At 34.6% G+C, this 20,848-nt stretch overlaps 1 protein-coding gene across 1 annotated transcript in view; it reads left to right on the top strand.

Annotated features, from left to right (window-relative positions):
• The window catches only part of LOC131859473 (uncharacterized), an 86,537-nt gene extending 65,960 nt beyond the window's left edge, over positions 1 to 20,577 (top strand). The window contains exons 3-4 of the mRNA XM_059213260.1: positions 1,859 to 2,071; positions 19,976 to 20,577. Coding sequence (XP_059069243.1) covers positions 1,859 to 2,071; positions 19,976 to 20,272 — 510 coding nt within the window. The 3' untranslated portion in view covers positions 20,273 to 20,577. The remainder of the gene's footprint in view (positions 1 to 1,858; positions 2,072 to 19,975) is intronic.
• The last annotated feature ends 271 nt before the right edge of the window (positions 20,578 to 20,848 follow it).

Genomic DNA, 20,848 nt, shown 5'->3' with positions numbered 1-20,848 from the left:
AGAGTACCACTCCCTGGTGGTGTAATAACCCACCCCCCCTGCGTTGACTGGTATTTTATGCGAAGGAATATTTTTTGAAACCTCTGCGTATTAACTTAAATATATTTTTTTGCATTAAGTTTAAAATTTGCAAAATATATATATATATATATATATATATGTACATATATATATGGTCTTATTCAGGTTTATTTAATAATCTAAGAGGTATATATATATATATATATAACAATGTTATTATATAAAAAAAATAAGAATCTATTCACAGGCATAGAAGATAATAGAGGAAATTTATTTCAGATGATCTCAGGAGCCTAGGGAATACACTGTGCTTGAATTCGAGGCAGCAATACAACAAAGAGCTAAATCTCCTCAGAGATAGGTACATGTATAAATTTTGATTTCACAGAGATCATATTCAACAAATCTGTCTTATGTTGAGATAATAAAATTTTTGATGAGATTTCCTGGAAATTGATATTCACAGAGAGAGATTTCTGAAAATAAATAAATAACAAGATAATATTTCCACAGGGATTTTATACAATAAATCTGAGAAGAATTCCTACTTGAAATACTATATCACATAGCGAGATTTCTTAATACAATGATTATATGCATAGAGAAAGAAATTATTTACAGAGATAAAAGATTTTGAGTTTGAAACAAGATTTTATTTCTTTAATCTAATTCACAGCAAGAATTTGAACAAGATTTTATTTATCTAATCTAATTCACAGCAGGAATTTGAACAAGATTTTATTTATCTAATCTAATTCACAGCAAGTATCTAAAACAAGATTTCATTAATCTAATTCACAGCAAGAAATTGAAACAAGATTTCATTTAGTTAATCTAATTCATAGCAAGAAATTGAAACAAGATTTTATTAATCTAATTCACTGCAAGAACAAGATGCATGATTCAAATAAAAGAAAAGAACCTGGATACTTGCAACTTGATGTAGAATACCCTCTGAATTCTTCAACTAGCCTCCCTTGATCCTTCCTTGCAAGCTTGGGAAAATTTCTTCAAAACAACCTTAACTATTCTCCAAATGAAAATATGACTACTAAAAACAACTATTTGAGAAAACTTTCTTCAAAGAATAACCAACTCCCTCTTTTGAAAACTTGCATACAATATATAAGAAAAATCCCTTAATTCCACTATCTAGAGAAATTAATTAGGAATGAGATTCTTTTTCCAATATTGGACCCATGCAAAATTGATTAATATCCTAGTGGGGGAGTTACATGCAAGGTATTAAAGAATGAAGATTCCTCTAGAAGCTTCTAATTTCTCCTACAACATGTGCCATAATTGGGAATGGGAAAAAGAATAAATAAATAATGCCTATTTAAATTATATTCTCCAAGTGTGTATGTGGGTCCATTAATTATTCTTTTATAATATTTATTCAATCATTTTCAATAGCTTAACCAAAAATATAATAAAATTTTATCAAATTAAAAGTGATAAAGGAGGGTTGTGACAAGTTGATTCGCTGTATTAGATCTATTTGGGGATTGCTTCAAGTTCAGATTCTTCAATACCAAAGCCCTCTATGGCCAAATTTTAATGTCACAGTTTATTATAATATCAACAGCAGAAATAGCATGTCAAGGTATTCTCAGGCAGTTTTCTTTTGGAAGAATCAAGGGGAACTCTTAACTTCATATCCTATTTTAGACCTCTGATCATCGTTGCTAGTTGTTTTTAAATCACAGGCTGCAACCCTTTGCAACTGTTAGTAACATCAGAACACTTTAATGCTTATGTAATTTCTTTTTACTTATTAATGCAGTTTATGATTATCAAAAATAAAATAAAACTTCAATAGCATTTTCTCTGGCAGGTTATGCGGTTTGGGAATTTGCCAGCATGGGTGTTGAAACTTTCTGGACTAGTTCAATGTGCCCTTTGTTCATATGGTGTTGTATGCAAAATATGCAACATTTCGACAAGTTGTGCTCATGATGATGAGAATTATTGTCACCTTCCAGTAGATTTGCTATGGAGAGAACCACTTTTTGACCAAATGATTGTCAATGCATATCAACCGGGTGAGGTATGATAATTCACATTCAACATCTGACAAGGATAGTGCATAGTAATAATATATGGTTGTTCATAATTGCATATGTAGTTTTTAATTTTCTATTGAACATCAATCCAATCCAACTTGTATAAATACCAGAGTGAAATCAGTGACTTGATGCACATGTCTCGCATCTTTTTGGTTGTATAATGTTTCTAGAATCAAGGTATTCTAGAAGATGATATATTTAACACCCTCTTGTGTGACGTGTTTAACTAATAAAAAATGCATTGATCTGATAAGAATGCAACTACATACTTATTTTATAAGGTGTGGTGTAGTTTACCAAATCAACTTATACAAGCTGTTATCTGATGCCAAGGTGCTTACAACAATACCAAGGGCAATGACGTATCTTACCACTATCATTAAGCAAGGTAATATGTAGTGCAGCAAAGCAGCATGCCCTGTATAAGGTGCAAAGACACTTCTGCTCTGTGGTGTTAATATAGAAAATTGCAGCATTGATCTGCAATTTTAGGCATACCTCAATATCTACCAAACTAGAGAAGGATATGAACAATGATAGCATCTTCATTCCAAGCCACAGAGAGATTCTAGATAGGCTCATTGCCACATTGCTTGGAGAATCCTCTGCAGTCAAGCAAACACTTGGTTTATAGTGCCCAAGATGAGTAACACATGGTTACGGTTTCAAATCCATAGGGTGCAACTCAACCCTAAACAATGAAAACTTGAGGGGGGATTGCCAAGGACCTTTAAATTTTAATGTTTCGACTTCTACAACATGCTGAGAATTTTAACTACACAAGGATAAACCAATGGTGGTTTGTGAATTGGTTTTGCACCATACAAATTCTCAGGAAAAGGCTTCAACACTAGTTCTCATGAGAAATCAAAATTTTTAACAACTCAAGAGATTGATTCAAGGTACCACTATCTGTCGTGATGTCTAACTAGGTTGCATTGAATTATTATAGGGGAAAACAAGGTAAGAAGCATATACAATACATTCTAGGATTGTTTATGCTATCATTATGTGCATGTTTTGGTATTCCCTCCTGCCATGGCAGTGCAAAAGCATCAAACAATCTTCTACCAATACCTAGAGATTAATAAAGTAAGCTGCAAGTGGAACAATATGCTACTGCTTCAAAGGGATGTTATTTAGCTATATATTTCATGGTTTTTGCCTCACCCTTGCCCGTATTTAGCTCTTAACCAATTTTCTTTGTTGTGCCTAGCACCAAGCAATAGCAAATTCCTACTATATCAATAAAAGATTGGGATTGTTTGTTGCCGATGGGCCACAACTTGCTTTGATGTAGGCAACTCACACAACATAACAAGTTTATTAGGGGGCACAGTTTTCTACATGTGCTGCACCAATTAAACTAGAAGATAGGGGTGCAGGCTGTGAAAATGGTGATGACAACATTCTATGTAGAAGGGTGCCATATGAAATAGGATGGAATGGTATCATCATAAACACATGGATCATAGTATACAAGCAGATTAGAAATATCTATGAAATCAATAATTTACCCAAACTTAAATACAAGTGGGCACAGTGTTTCATGCAACTAAGAAAACAAGATTGCACTAAGACAAGATTGTTGTGCTAGCGTAAGAACACTTTTAGATGAAGGAAATGATCCTGCATGAAGACACAAGAGGCTCCCTAAGTGTCAAAGGGGTTTATGTTTATAGAATATACAATAGTGTCAACTTAATGTTAGGCTTCAAGTTGACTTGATGATCTATTTTTCAATAAATCCATGAATCTCATAACTTATTAGATGCAAAAATAATAAGAGTAGATACATATCTCTATGTTACAACTTCCGGTTATCCTAACAGTAAATATCTTGCGTGTGTGTGTGCACATTCATGTGCTATTGTGCAAGTCATTGATCATCATGATAATGACTATTCTCATCAATTCTACAATCATTTTCATCTATTTTACACTATGCAAAGTTTTCACCTCATGCATATGTCCTAAATCCAACAATTACAATGGTCTTGTGCCATTTCTCTATTTAACAACATGGTAGCTGTAAAATGGACATCTACATTGCGCTATTCCTATACATTTAATAAGGTATTGAAAAAATGCATGAAAATTAACCATGCAAGTGTACCATTATCAGATGATGTGCATGTTGTGACTATGTAGAAATACATTCCTAGCACATAGATTCTACAATCTAATCAATTTGTGTCCTCATGGCATCTCTTTTCCAAATTCATGCAAAAATTAGTATGACAATTACATTAATTTTACAAGAACACATGATGATAGCAAGAGCATAAGTAAAAACACGAACCATCCACTACAATGATCCTTGTCAACTCCAAGAAAGGGTGTGATACAATTGATCCACTTGATCACCTTAATAGTGAGTGTGGGGTCTCGTAAACCAAGGGTTAATGAGGATGCTATAGTGCTATGCCAACCACTCTTGGTTTATATAATCTAAGATGTCTCAATCACCCTTGTTGTGCAATCAACAACACTGTTGTGTTGTATTAGGATAGTGAGAGAGATGAGAGCAGAGGGGTGTACTTGCACAACATCATACATGCAAAACATGACTTATCAATCAAGCACATAAACAACACCATGATCAACAAATACACAATACCACTACTCAAAACCAATGAAAACAACATCAACATGCCATTGGACCAATCAAGAGGTGTACTGTAACATACACCCTTATACCTCCCTTTTTTTTTGGGTTTGTTTGTAATGTTTGAATCGTTTTTTTTTGCAGATGCTTTTGATGATGAATTTCAATGTTTATTCATACCAATAGATTGCAGCAAAATAGAATATATTGCATTAATTTTAAACTCAGCAAAATTTGAACATTACATAGAAAACACACTGCTGAAAATTTCAGATTTTTCTACAAGCTTAAATATTCAATTTTTCAATAAAATACTGACAACCCAGTTCATAAATTAACCCCTATTATCTAAATCCAACATACTCAGAAAATGCAGCAATACTTTGGTTTGAGCTGCTCACAAAATTCACTTGAACAACACTCTAAATGACTGAAAATCTGCAAATCATTGTAGCAAAGACACTGTAGCAAAGTTAATGTAGTGACGGTACTGTAGCAGCGGTATTGTAGCAAAACATTTTTTTATTATTATTTTTGGCTGCCACCAATGTCCTCAAAATATGCTCTAACAATCTTCTCCAAAATCTACCCTAAGTGCTTAGAAACCAGATTGCAGATATCAACCCAACATTGAAGCCTAATTGTGTTTCCTGAATGAAAACACTTAATAATCCTCCTGACTGTATCTTGCAACAGCGAAGAGAATGTTGTTCATGAGGGATTTCTTCCTCACAGCCTTTGAGAAATTACCCCAGCAATATACTCACAAATTCTCCAACCAAGCATGCTGAAAGAGGTCTCAACACTTCTATTTATTCACTTTCCAAGGAAGTTGACCCAACTCACAAGCAATGTCGGATAATAGAAATCACTTTTATTTTAATATTATAATCTCCTCATTAGGGTGCCCATGTACCTTTTTAAAGAAAGGGGACATTTAATACTTTTAACACTTAACTTTAAGGTCCCACTAAAGTTATTAAATAACGATAAAGTTAAATATTTTAATTTAACTTTATAACTTAGACTTTATCGCTAAATAATAAATATCTTCGATTAGAAGTAAATTACCCAGTCGGTATTCAACTATCATCACCGACATTGTTGCCATTCAAGAATGCACTGAAAAAGCTGAGTCACTGCCCTAGCCAACTGACTTACTAAAAATAGTAAGCTCCCCAAAACTGTATCAAATCAACTCGGATTGGCCTAAAATTGGAAATGCCTAGGCCAAATATCCTCAAGATCCTTTTTATGTCCCAGTTAGCCTACGGGACCATGAAGAAATAGGCTAACGACAACATCATAAAATGTGTACTAGAAAGGGGACATTACATGTATGCATGACAATTGAAATTCATGGTAGAAGTAGAATAGAGTTTTCCCTTCTGGTACCTAATGAAAGAAATCAATTGAAAGTTATCATTGGTTTAGCTTCTAATCCCTCTAAACTTAATCAGAGGATTTTGTTATAATAATCAAGAGTTCGATGTTTACAAAGGAGACAAAAGACTCCTTAAATAGAGAATACAAGACGATCTTTCCATAACGGAAATGATCATAAATAGAAACATGAAAGATATAATCCGAAGTTTCTAAATACTAACTAAACGACTAAGATGACCATTATAGATTCATTACAATACTTTAATACCCTCCCCTAATGGTCATCGTGTTACATCCTTCTTGTTCCCTGATATTTTGTTATGTTTTAATGCATTGATATATGATGTTTTATATCGTTGAACAATGGTTCATAATGCTTATGTAAATGATTCCTAATGATGAGATTGCAGATTAACTACATTGTTTTAACCTAGTGGATGCAGGGAATTCATTATCCTCCAAGAAGGGAGGGAAAGTATCATCAGGAAAGTAGTTGATTAGTCAAGATTGCCATCTAACTCACCAAAAATTGTAAGTGTGGTCATGTCATGTTTTGTTGATCGAGCCTAGTGTCGAGGAGTTATGTCCTAGATACCTGATTAAGCTGATTCAAGTTTTCCAGTGGAGAGATTAGGATACCTTCTTGTTATAGACTGTTGGTGTTGACCTTAGCCGTTGGTTAACCAAGCTCATTAAATAATGGTATTTATAATCATTTTGGATTTAAGTTAATTAAAATATACTATATACATATAATGACCATGGTTGTATACCATATGGAGTATATATTTATGAAAATATACGTGTATATATATATGTGTGTGTGTGTGTGTGTGTGTGTGTGTGTGTGTGTGTGTGTGTATGTATATGTGTGCGACATATTAGTGTGGCACAAGTATACATACATATATACCTATGTATAATATATACCCCATATTGTATACATTATGGTCATAGAGTATCTTTATCAATACTAAAGAACTTATCAATATAGTAATACATGAATGTAATGGCCTAGGCCATTCTCATTTGTGCGAGCAATTTCATTATTTCAAACATATATCTTTTGCGGTAAACTTTATTATGCCCATATTCTTCAATGTGGCAATAGACTTAAATGAACAGCCATGTTTTTTATATATGAAAAGCATTGCAAGCTTGGCACCTAAACTTTGGGAATCTGTCCATTATTAAGCAAACATTATAAAGAGCTTCATTTCATCACATAAAGCAAAAGAGGCTGTCGCCACTAGCTATTAAGCAAGAAACTCATGGAACTCACCAACGTGAGTAAATTTAATCCTCTTCACCAAAATGAATATTTGGAAATGAAATGGAAATCTCTCCAAATTAGACGTTATTCGCATAACTCCTTAGAATAAGTAGTAAAAGATAGAATTTGAAATCCATACGATAAATAGAAGAAAGTGAGCATTGTTTTATTCATTTTGAAGAGGGGAATTTAAAACGTAGGAACTGCTCTGCATATTTTGAAAAGGAAAACACAGAGAATACTTTGGAAGTAATTGGTGATAGCTAGAAGGAAGGATTGGAACTCGGAGTTCATCCTCAATCTGAATAACAAGCTTAATCCCAAGTTACGCAAATAGGTTTTCCCTTGTATTTAAAATTGAAAGGTTTCTAGTTTGGAATCAATTGTTTATAAATTAAAGTGTTGTCATAAGAAAGGCAATAAGCTTCTCAAGCTTGGAAACCATCTTTTGCTATGAATTGTTTAAGTATAACTGTGAAATTCATAATATTCTATTTAACTTATTAAGCCATAACAGTTTAAACGTTCATTGAAGAGTCTTCTTTGAATTAGTAGAAAGTAAAAGAACAGAAGATAATTTAAATGACTCTAATTTAATATTTCAAACACTGCTAAGAGCATGGGTGGATTCTAAAAGTTAATGCACTAAACCCTCTCTTGTTGAATGAGCAAACATGGCTCATGGCAGCCTGAGAAACTTAGTCTGAGACTTACCTGAAAATGGAAACAAGGATAGAATAAACTTCTAAGGCTTGAATTAGTCCATTAAAAAGGAAATATAACAGATTTCATGAAATGATTGGAAAACCCAAGAAAGAATAAAGGCAAGAAGTCATAGTAGACGTAATATGTATGCAACTCTTCTCACATGCTGTACGACATGATACAAGATCACAAAGTAGAGATATTAGCAATGAGTTTTTGATTGGAGACTCGTTCCCACAATAATGAGGAGGCATGTAGTATGGCTATTCATGATTGTGAGTATGAAGCCAATAATGCATAAACAACAGAAAAGAAAGTCAATAAATATGACCTTAAACCATAAAGGTAGAAGACCGTAAATCTTGTCAAAACATGTCTTCACCTAGTATGGTAACTAACTTAGTGCCAGTGTGCATCTAGGTTACGTCGGTATGCAGATAGCATAAGAGACTTCCTTTTTGGTTAGCAAGACTAAACTCATATGATGGTTCTAATTGAGTAGGGTGTTGAACAAGACAACACGTTTAATCGTGTATGCAAAATAAAAACCTTTGGCCAAGGTGACACTTCGTAGAGCGAGCGTTTGTCAGTTCATATGGTCCAAAGAACCACCGAGTTAGAGGTCATGCTAGTTAGGAGGTTCCTATGGTGTGTGACTGACTAGAGTTGTGTAGGGTCAAAACACCAGCCTCAGATGGCATAGACCAATTAACTTGCTTACACTCTTGTGAACGGTAGGGCCACTTTCGGTCGAAAGTTGAGTGGGAGATCGCCAAGTCTTTGGTTGGGTGGTAAATCGCCCTAATTATACTTTCCCTCTTGTAAGACAACTCAAAGTATGAAGAAACCAGATGGTCTACCATTTGTAGTAATATCTAAGCTCCTTGCCTTTTACATTATGTTCATAAGTTATAAATCTTTCATATATGCTCTTTTATTCTTTCTTGTATCAAATAGTTATCTCTTTGATCTTGTAGAAAAGTTAAAGAGTTCTATTTCAATTAGTTCTAGTTTAAAAAAAAAATTCATATCAAAATGTTCTTGATCATTATGTATTTTTGTCTTTTTGTTTTCGTTATTTGTTAACTTCAGTAGCAGTAGCCTGTTACACATCATTCTAACTACCCAATAGAAGGAATGGCAAAATTTGTAGATCTTTTGGTCACAAATGCATAGAAGACCACCCTCTTCTCTTCAGAAAACTCTACGACATGAACACGGCTGAGACCCTCCCTGGTTCTGCAGAACTTCTAGAAACGAACAAGATAACTAGAATCCTTCCAACTTGATGTTGGGTAACAAAGTTGTCCCTCCCTTCATCCAGAGACACAAAGATTAGGTTCTCAAAAGCATCGATTTTTGTTGACAAAAAATCGACAAAAAACTAAAATCATGATTTTGTGGAAAAATCGCCAAACTCTCCATTACATCTTAAAGATAGCAATAGCCACGATTTTGTCAAAAAACTGTCAAAAATTTTTGTAGATGAGCACTACAACCCGAAACAGATTGCAAGAAACCACGATTTTTTAGGAGAAAATAAAAAAAACCCAACCATAATTTTATAAAAACCCAAATATGATTTTTGAGGAGAAAATCAAAAAAACCCAACTATAATATTATAAAAACCTAGACATGATTTTTGAGGAGAAAATTGAAGAAACCCAACTATAATTTTATAGGAAAAAATTATAAAATCCAAACATGATTTTTGAGGAGAATTGAAAAAACCCAAAAAACCAGATATGATTTTTGAGAAAATTGCAAAATCCCAACCATAGTTTTTTAGGGAAAAATTATAAAACCCAGACACGATTTTTGAGGAGAAAACTGAAAAAACCTGATCGTAATTTTTAGGAAAAAATTATAAAAACCCAGATAAAAAAACCTTAGTCGTCGGCACAACCTTGCATGACCCTGCACAATCCATCACGATTGCCGCAATGACAAACACAGACCTTCACATGGTTGAAGGATTTGCAAGCATCGAAACTCCTGAGAAAAACACCATGAAGTTGTGTGACATAGAAGTAGCGATAGAGAAACCTTCACGTGAATAGGAAAAACATTAACTCGTTGCCAGTGCAAAGTCCCAACCCACAAGAAATGCGGACAAAAAAAACTTCACGTTTCCAAAAAACTTTTCCATTGAGCAAACAAAAACTCCTATCTCAAGAAAAAAACATGAAACCCTTTGATGCGATTGAAAAAACACAAAGTTTCTTGCTCACGAAATTAAAACCATGAACCACAATTTGGCGTGAGGAAACAGCAAATGCGGCCATGATTTCTAGAAAATTGTTTAACAAAACATCTCATCATAGAAGGAACCCTCGTCAGTCGTAGGAAGAAAACAAGGAGCCGCTTGATAAGAATAATCGTCGTGGCGCTCAGAAGAAAACCTAGTGCATACATTTGCAACAAATAAATCCGCATGATTCTCCTCTAAAATGAACCCATGATTTTGCAAAAATCACTGCGATTTTAGAAAAAAGAAACCCGTGCGATTTCAAAATAAAGGACTCGTGATCTTCAGGAAAAGAAAGAGTGTTAAACTAGATGCGATTTTCACAAAGGAATTGTAATGTCCCTACTATTTAGAGATCATTAACCTGCAGAACAGATTGTTAGAACATAACAAACATATATATATATAAGTAATTTAAATTGCAATCTAACTTCAATGCTCAATTAACATAATCATAATTTTCATCTAAAAAAGGATACAATGCCATACGTAAGTATGTCCTTAGGTGGCCGTGAGGCTCACCTTCTTGGAACCCCTTGGTCCCAAGCCCTCCAGGAAATCGAAAATGAATTCGAATCTTGTCTTGGGTGTAACCTCTTACACCCAAGCCATCCAAGGAAGACCCTTGTCTATTCCTTGCCTTGGGTGACGCCTTCATCACCTAAGTCCTCAGAGGGGATCGGCCCGACCTTTGAGTCCTGTCTTGGGTATAACCTCTTACACCCAAGCCAGCCAAGGAAGACCCTTGCCTTTCCTTGTCTTGAGTGATGCCTCCATCATCCAAGTCCTCAAGGGAATTGACCAGATCCTTCTCTTCTTGGTTGAGTTTTAGTCAACCAAGCCATACATTTGCATAACATTTTCAGTTTATAAACTATCCCTTGTGTTAACATGAATTCTCAATGTATTCTTTAATTAACATATATATCAATATGATTTTCCATCTTTTACATATGCATTACATTTCTTAAGATACCTTGTATTCATAATCCTTCTTAATATGCAAACTTATGTATACAACATTTAACAAGATTATATCTTTTTCCTATTTTTAACGACTAGTGAATATTATACATTAAGATGTGTATAAATATTCACTAGACTACCATTAACATCACATATCAATGAACCTTACCCATTACCCATTACTCATTAACTAATATTAATTAATATTAATGAACTTTTATTATTAACACCACCTATTAATATTAATAATAATGATCTTCCATATACTATACCTATTATTTAATATAGGGAGGAATTTTGTTCTTTACCTTGCAGTCTGCTCACCTTTTCCCTCTCCCTGCAGTCCGCTCCTCCTCCTGTCCTTTTAGCCTTGACCGCTGCCTCCTTTATAACTCGTGAGGGTTGTGCCCCCCCACAGGCCCCTTCCGCACGAAGGGGTGCGGAGGTAATCGCAGCCTAGGCTGTGGTTACCTACGCACCACTTCGTGCGGAGGTAACCCAGCCCTCTTTGGGATTACCTTTATGTTTTGTATTTATATCTTGTTTCCCTTTTTTTAAGATATTAAATATTAACATTAATTACATTTCATTTTAAATAAAATACAATATATTATTTCTTTTTAATATATTAAATATTAATTACCTTTCATTTTAAATATATAAAATACTATATATTATTTCCTTTTAAATATAATAAATATTACATAACATTTCTTTTAAATATATTCAATATTACATATCAAAATATATTTAAATATCTTTCCATTTAAATATATATTAATTATTTAAATAACATTTCCTTTACTAAGACATTAAATATATTTCCTTTATTTTAGATTATTATTTTAATTTATTCATTTACAATATCCTTATCCTTGCAAGTGATTTTACATCTTGTGATACCGTAGGGGTTATCACAGGAATTCACCACGAACCCTCAGAGACCCACAAAAAAGAAATCCACCATGAAAAATTCCACAACAAACCCTCGAAAAATTAGAGAAAACCCCTTCAAAAAATCACCAACGATTTTTTTCATAAAAAATTGATTAAAAATTTCTGGAAAAAATTCCAGGTAGGAGGCCACGATTTTTATTTTCTTAAAATTGGCCAAAACTTAAAAAATCCCATCGACCCACTCTGATACCATGTAATAATAATTGAGAGTTTGATGTTTACAAAGGAGACAGAAGACTCCTTAAATAGAGAGTACAAGACTATCTTTCCATAACGGAAACGATTGTAAGTAGAAACATGAAAGACATAATCAGAACTTTCTAAATACTAACTAAACGAATAAGATGATCATTATAGAAACATCACAATACTTTAATAGATTTTTCTCAAACTCATGACCTAAAGTGCAAGTTTATCCTTCACCCACCTTAAATGTAGCCTCAAAAATAAAATGGTGCTCTAATGAATAGAATCTCTTGTGAGTCTTTGTCCCTCCATGAACTATTTCAAATAGTTTAGACTTATTATTAGATTGGATTTTAAAAACCTATAGAAACAAACTAGTTATTCAATGGAAATAAGCTGAAATCATTAGAAATAAAATTGAACAATTGTAACTTTTTGAAAAAATTGAGAATTCTAATTTATTTTAAATAGACTTTCAAATTTGGTTAGTAATAAGTCTATAACAAGTCAAATAGTGCTATATATTCTATATAGCTTTTGATCTTTTCCCATTCTCTTGTGGATTTAGAGTCATGCAAGAGAGTAACATGCTCATGTGTTGGTTTGATTTTACCCTTCTCTACATAACAGAGGCGTTAAATTCACTTACAATGTTCTCCTGTGAAGCTGGTTTACATGGGCCAATCATTTCCTCCCCCTTTTCCTCCTTTCCTATAATAATGAAACAAGGGATAAAACATAAAGAACCAAATATGGAATGGCAAGAAAAATCCTTTAATCATGAGATAAACAAACAAGAAGAAGAAAGCAAAAAACAACTGAACTAAACTGTTAAAACAAATGGCCATAACAAATATAGCCATTGAGAATCTGCTCTTCCAACATTTCACAAATCCTCTTTCTCTTTTTTTTTCTCCACCCATTTGAATTCACCTTCTCCCTTTCTTTTTCTTCTAGAAACTCTGCTTTTCCCTTTATAGCAATTAGTCCTCAACCAATGGAAACTAGAGAACAATATAAGGACTCGATGGAACAAAAGTTGCATGCTATGAAAATGTTTTCTGAGTACGAAGGAGTTGAATGGAATCCAAACAATGGAATGAGGTTTTGTTGTCACATGGTTAAATCCTCTTTCATAAGCATCTTGTTCCTATTATTTCTCTTCCTCTACCTTCTATGGTGTTGATTCCAACAAGTGAATGTTAAGGGATGGCTTTTTACTAGTCATTTTTCTGCCCACTTCTTTCTCATCCAATCCACAACTTCCTCTTCTTCTAAGCAATTAATCTAGTGCACTTTAATGGGATCACATTCTTTCCACATGTAGCTTCCTTAAATTCTTCCACCACCTCCTTGTTTCATCCCATCTAATCAATATTCTTGTCTCCCATTTAATGCCCCTATGTTGATTTTCACACATCTAGATGATGTGATTTTTGTGCTCTAAATGAATTATTTATATTCATAGTTAATATCTGGATGGGTGGGCATTAATTTGCTTTACCCTTTCTGTTTTCCATGGGTAGTGTTTAAATCTCGTCGGCCCCTTTATTTTTCCCATTAATTCTAAGTTCTTATCTTCTTGGTCACATGGTTAGCTTCAAATTCTACAATGCAGGTTATTGGTTTCTTGTGGCATAATGGTCTCTTGGTGTCATCTAATTGTTGGGTTAACTCAATTTTCCCCCATTGTGAAACCTCATACCCCAACTACAACCTTGCTTGCTTTTACATATTCTTGTGATTTACATACACTTAACACCAAATAGCATAAAGGCATCTTGCATAAAATGCTAATGCAGGTCATTACTTAATAATATCTCTCTTTGTCCTAATCATTCGCAAAATGAAACAATTTTAAAGTACCATCATTAAAATATTAAAATCAAGTATTGTTTACAGTTTACACCATCTTTTATTATTGAACAGTTGTTCTCTTCTATCATCATATTCAAAAACATAAGCATTTGACAACATAATCATTTAAGATGATCAATTCATCAATAAAGCATTGGAATGTCCAACGTATCAAAATCAAGTTTTACACTTACAATTGCTTATAGAATTCACACATAATAATTATGTAGAGAGAAAATATCATAATTTAGTCTAGAGATAGACAACACATAAGCTATAATTTGTCATCAAATGTTGCACTACATACTTTCCTGTCTAGGAAATTTGTTTCTAGAATTTCATCCAAAAAGTAATGGATATAGATATTGCATCTTTGTCACATCTATTGGTCCCACTAGACTTGATCAATCATGTGTTACTGAAGTTGAAGGAGCACTTGTTTGCAATCCACATATGCCCAAGTCCATTTGTAAAAATGACTAAATGAGAATACGAGACATGGATCTGTTACAAATTTTCTCAAATGTTGATACATGAAATACATTCTTCATCTTGTACTTATTGGTTGGTAAAGAAAGCTTATAGTCAATTGCCCCTATCTACTTGAAAACCTCAATTGTTTGTAATGGATTGGTACAATAAATTAGATCCAACTCAAATCCCTTGTCTGTTTATGAGGCTTAACTAGCAAGAACTTTGTGTCATAAATTGCAAAACTCTTAGTTACCATGTGGGAGTCCAACTAACTCATTTGATGATTCATGCCTCCTTGAGGTGTTGCTAAATTTGAATCACTTGTTCTTCTATCTAACATACTATCTCTAAGATGATCACAATTTGGTCGCCCAATTTATCCCAACTAAAAGGGGCTCTACATGGCCACCCTTACAAAGCTCCATATGACATCATGCCAACTTTAGCCCCAATTATGAACAACCGGTCTGGGGGGGGATCCCTACCATTGCCCGACCGGAACGGGGTTAGTAGGGAAACCGAGTTGGGAGCGCATTGCCCTATTTAGTTTGGACCTATCTCACCCTGTCTTGCTTAAGAAGTCTGTGAGCTTAGTTGTTTATATACGTCACATGCCCTACTTTATTTGCCGTAACATGTCCTACTTTATTGCCTTCATAGTAGGGGAGGAGACCACAAATTGGCGAAAAGGCGATCGGCAGAACGAGCGAATTGAAGTGCCTCGCTACTTTTGAACCCCCCCTCATACACTGGCCACAATTGGGGGGGTAGGTTTTATTAGCTAACTAGCTAATAAAATTATAACATAGAGGTGGCATCCTTTTTTTTCCTGTTTTTTAGCATCATTTTTTTCGCGTATTTTGTTTTCGCGGATTTGTTCATTACGAGGCCTAACCAATCCCCCTCCTTTCGTCGGGGTATTTGGCCTCGGGGGCGGAGGAGAATGACGAGGCCTAACCAATACCCCTCCTGAGGTCGGGGTATTTGGCCTCTATTTAGGACGAGGCCTAACCAATCCCCCTCCTTCGGAAGGAGTGGTCTTGGTCTGGCCTCTCGGACGAAGTGGGAGAATGACGAGGCCTAACCAATACCCCTCCTTCGGAAGTAGGGGTATTTGGCCTCGGGGAACAAGGGACAACAATGAATTACATATTAATATTAATCAATAATTCTAATTTAAAGGACAAGGAAATAGACAAGAAAGACAAGGGACGAGGGACGAGTTTTTCTCTCTTGACTTGATGGGACGAGGGACGAGGGACGAGGGACGAGGAACAAGAACAAGGGACGAGGGACGAGTTGTTTTTATTGGCTGGAAGGGACAAAGGGACGAGGAACAAGAACAAGGGATGAGTTGTTTTTATTGGTTGGGCCGAGGGACGAGGGCCCCCACCTACCCGGGCGAGGGACGAGTTGTCTTTCTTTCTTATTGGCTGGAACTATCCTGCCCTTGAATTACAATAGTTGTTATTATAGGCAAATTTCACCAAAATGGTAGATACTTCTCCTATCTTGTCTTTTAGTCCATCACATACATGTGCATCATGTCACTGAAGAGTTGGTTTATTTGTGTAGCTTGCCCATTAGTTTTCATAATGTATGTGCAAAAGGTGACTTTAAGGCTTAAGCTATTGTTAAACTCTACATTACATTACAGTATGAGCGTTGTGTTATAAAAACAAAGAAAATTGGAAACAGAAATAATTTGCAAAAGTGAGCTACAAAACGGAAAAATAAGAAATAATACTGGAGAACTTGGAAAGTAAACTAACTTACTAGCTAGGACTTTAGTGTGTTGTTCATAGTTGATGCACAATTCAAGTTTCTGTACGGATCTCAAGGATAGTTGCACCTAAACATGCAACACAAAGGACGTCATACTTGAGATACTAGAAACTAACGGCAAGCTCAAAATCACTTTATTCTACTGATTTTAAATGAGAACTGCTGAGAGTATGATGAAATAAGAAGAGAATTAAACCCCCATGTAGTTTTGTCCTCCAAAAACCTATTATGAGATAGAGGAGAATGGTGTGATTGCTTGGGAGCTTGCCAAGGATGGTCAAACCCTCTCTAATACGGGTCTTTTGACCTCTCGTCTAGCTAGTCAAGGAAGATTGGATATAATGTATGCTCTTAACCGTACGTGTGTGTAGGAATAAAAAATAACACTAGAAGAAATCTATTGATGTTAAATCCATGGTCTATGGGGACAAACACCCGTGTGCATATGAGATTAGATAGGGGTGGTGATGGTCACTAGGATAAATGACAAAATAGGGAGGTAAACTATAAAGGAGTAGTTGCAGGACTATCAAAACATGAGAGAGAGGAGTAGCTTGCGTTGTGAAAATTCAAAAATTACTTTTTCTAAGAGGCTTATGAGGAAGTTGTAAGGTCACGTTTGGACATTTAAGCATTTTTTTTTTCAGACAAATGGACATTATGGTAGGTAAGAGCAAGCAATTGGGTGGGAAGCCCATGGTTCAAAATTTGAAAAATCACAAGATATTAGTGCGTTGCACAAACATACACACATCACATTGTTGCCTTGGATAAAAAGCTTAAAATTTGGATTTTAGGTTTAGGTCAGCATGTTTATGATCTCTGTTCATTTAAAACTGTAATGCGCAAACATCCACACATAACATTGTTGCCCTGGATAAAAAGCTCAAAATTTGGATTGTAGTTTTAGGTCAGCATGTTTATGATCTCTCTTCATTTTAAACTGTAAAATACAATCAAAATTAAGAACAGGCCACAAATTGTTACTTTCCAAGCCTTCTCCCCGTCCCTTACCTCCAAACTTGCCTTGCTTAGCATGTAGATTTACTTTGTCAACCCCCATTTTACCAACGTGAGCCTCATCTTGGAGTGATGGCTCACATGTTAGGTGATCACAATTTCAACAATGACACAAGAACTTCAACACTGTCAAAACATTTCAAAACTCGATTTCTCTCTTCCCTCGACAAAATACAAAACAAAACAATTTTCTTTTGAAAACCTGAAATTAAAAAGTGAAGAACCTACCTTGCACAAGCTCCAAATTAGAAATGTAATCCTTCGCCTTCCCAAAGTCCCTCCAAACTCTCTGAAACACAAGACGACCATTCCAAATTCCAAAAAACCAAAACGTGAAATGAACGAGTGAACCCCTTAGACTAGGGATTCAACAATAAATACGAGTGCAATGTCACTCCTTACCAACCAAAAAGATGGAGCCACGCGACAATCAAAAGCTTAAAATGCTACATACAGAACAATATTACAAACCCATATGCATCCCAAGCAAGTAGTTAAGTGTACTCCAGCTTCTTAACACAATTGAATGCAAGTGGTTGACATGTGAAAGTTTTTGAAGTCCACCTCTCACAATCCCATGTGGAACACCATACAATCCCAAGGTCAATAAGGTACTTGACACAATCCCTAGGACACTCTAAAAGGGTTCTAAAAACTAATAGAAAAGAACAAAATTAAGACTTACGAACATTTTTAAATCCACTAAAAGAGTCCATTCGAATTTCATACACGAGAGGGCCTTTGTGGGTTTCTAAAACATTGAAGCTCTGCAACTTGATAACAAAAAATGAACATTCACATTATAGGGAATGGTTTGGAAGGGTTTGACAAGTATGCTACTAGCATCAGAGGTGGTCTTAGCTAATGCAATGCCAGATGATGTGATGCAGTTTTATATGTGTAACACATGGGTATGTGAGCTCTTGCCCCATGACATGGAGTCAGATGCACTGCTTGGCACTTGGAGAATCTCTCGTATCTTTAGTCAAACATTTATCATACACACCCATTAGCCATCAAATACATTGATGGAAGGTAGATAGCCAAAGCAGCACATGAAAATTCGCATATCAATAGCAAGATGCATGCTTTTAAACACTTACACATGTATATTTCAATCGTAATAAGATAATATAATATTAAAATCTCTACTCCATCTCATCATTCTGCAAGAATCCTCCTAATTATATAAGGAGATTGTTAGCATGTCTCGTTAATGGGATTTGATTATCTCAACACATAAATTCTAAATATAAAAATTATGGCCATGCACAAGTGTATCATAACAAATACATAATTTGAACAGATGTCCTAAATTAAGATTGACACCCTCAGTCCAAAATGTGTCATTGTGTTGGAATGCTAAGTGCAATGTGCAATTGAGGTTGCAAGATTGTTGGGCCTTAGAAGGACTATAATTACAAGGTAGTTGAGGACCAGTAAAGTCAATGATTATTTCCTAACTAATAAACATCCTTAAAGTGATATGTACATAATATTACAAATTAGGTGCATGGATGATTGTTGAACATATTTGAATAAGAGATTGCATTAATACCCATACATGAATCTTCTTATAGATTCTTTCTTGTACATTGCCATGTAATACAACTCCAATTCCTTGTTTCCTTAGGGGTACATAAAATCTCTTTAATCTAGTTCTTTAAATACCTAATTACACAATATTTTGTAGTAATATATCCATCCATCCATCAATTGTCTCTTTGAATATATCTAGCAGTATTGATATTTGTTTCCTTGACGATATATAGAACGCATGGTAAATATCATCTCAAATTGACTTGTAAAATTAAGCTTTCTTTTCCTTGCCTTATTATCTGTTGGAGGAGTATCTTTAATTCTTTTTTTGTGACATACACCATGTATTTTGGACTCCATTTTCTTTACTACTATAATGTCTAATGATTGAGCATTTAACCTTTCTTGTACGGCACAAAAAAACTCTAGATCCAATCTTCAAATGGATTTTGTGTAATGTGTTTTATAGTAATGCAATCATCTATCCAAAACTACTTCTAGTTTTAAGTTTATCCATGTTGCTGCTATAGTTCAATCCTAAAAAGCAACAAAACAACTGTTGATGCAATTAAACACATTTGCCAGTTATGGGCTACTTGATTAAGAATCTATTTACAAAACAAGAACAATGTGATTATTTTCATAGAATGAGAGATGTCAACTAGGGTCCAATATGAATTTTTGCTTAGAAAATGTTAGTAATCAAATACATATTTTACAGAAAATAAATTACACAGACAATATCCAACAATTTTCTTCGTTGAGGTTAGAATATGCATAGAACGGAGAGCTCCTTTCTTTATTTGTATCTATGTTTGTAAGTTGTAAATGTAATGTAATGGTCATAAGCTTATAAAATCTTAATGTGTCATGTTTTATAGGGAATATGTGCTCATGTTGATTTAGCATGTTTCGAAGATGGCATTGCAATTATATCATTGGAGTCAGTATGTGTGATGGAGTTTACTCATGAGAATGACAAAGCATTGCCATCGAAGAAAATTCCAGTCCTATTGAATGCAGGAGATCTCCTTTTCCTATGCGGGGAAGCTCGCTACAATTGGTTGCATGAGATCAATCGCAAGCCAGGGCATCAAATTTGGGATGGTAAAGAAATCATTCAAACCAAAAGAATTTCTATAACCCTTAGGCGCCTTCGCCTTTCTCATTTTCAATAATGAAGGGGGCTCTTCTTTTACTATACTATTCATTTAGATTTCAAACCTTATCCATTACAGGCACAAAGCAACATCATTTGATAAAGATAACATATTTGATTAACTTATGTTTATTTAGTTTTACGGTGAATAAAGTATCCATTTAAGCAATTCCTATGTCTTGTTTGTCATTTTATGATTAGGCAAGCCATAACGTGAATGTAATGGACAAAAAGACCTTTAGCACTTCGAATTGAGAAGGCATGCATTATTCTTATCATGCGTAGAAATGCCAACATGGAGGGATGGTGTGGCTGTTTTTATCATGCAGTCCAAAAGACTATTTCATTCATTTCATTTGTTTTATCTATGTTCTTTTAATAATACCTAATTTTAAGTCGTTTCCTCGTGAGAATTTGACGTTCTTTCCTTGTAAAATCATTCAGCATGGTAACTTCCTCACCTTGCACATGTTCTCAGTAAACTGGCCATTTTTGGCAACAAAGATCTTTAGGAAAATTATATAGAAAAAGTTACACCCAATGGGTTTCATCCTAGTTTTCCTCAAGAAAACACATACCGTGTGAGTTAATACAA

Source organism: Cryptomeria japonica, chromosome 10 (genome assembly GCF_030272615.1).
Source record: "Cryptomeria japonica chromosome 10, Sugi_1.0, whole genome shotgun sequence".
NCBI classification, from domain to species: Eukaryota; Viridiplantae; Streptophyta; class Pinopsida; order Cupressales; family Cupressaceae; genus Cryptomeria; species Cryptomeria japonica.
Note: the sequence above shows the minus strand (reverse complement) of the source record. Positions and strands in the feature narration are given on the sequence as shown.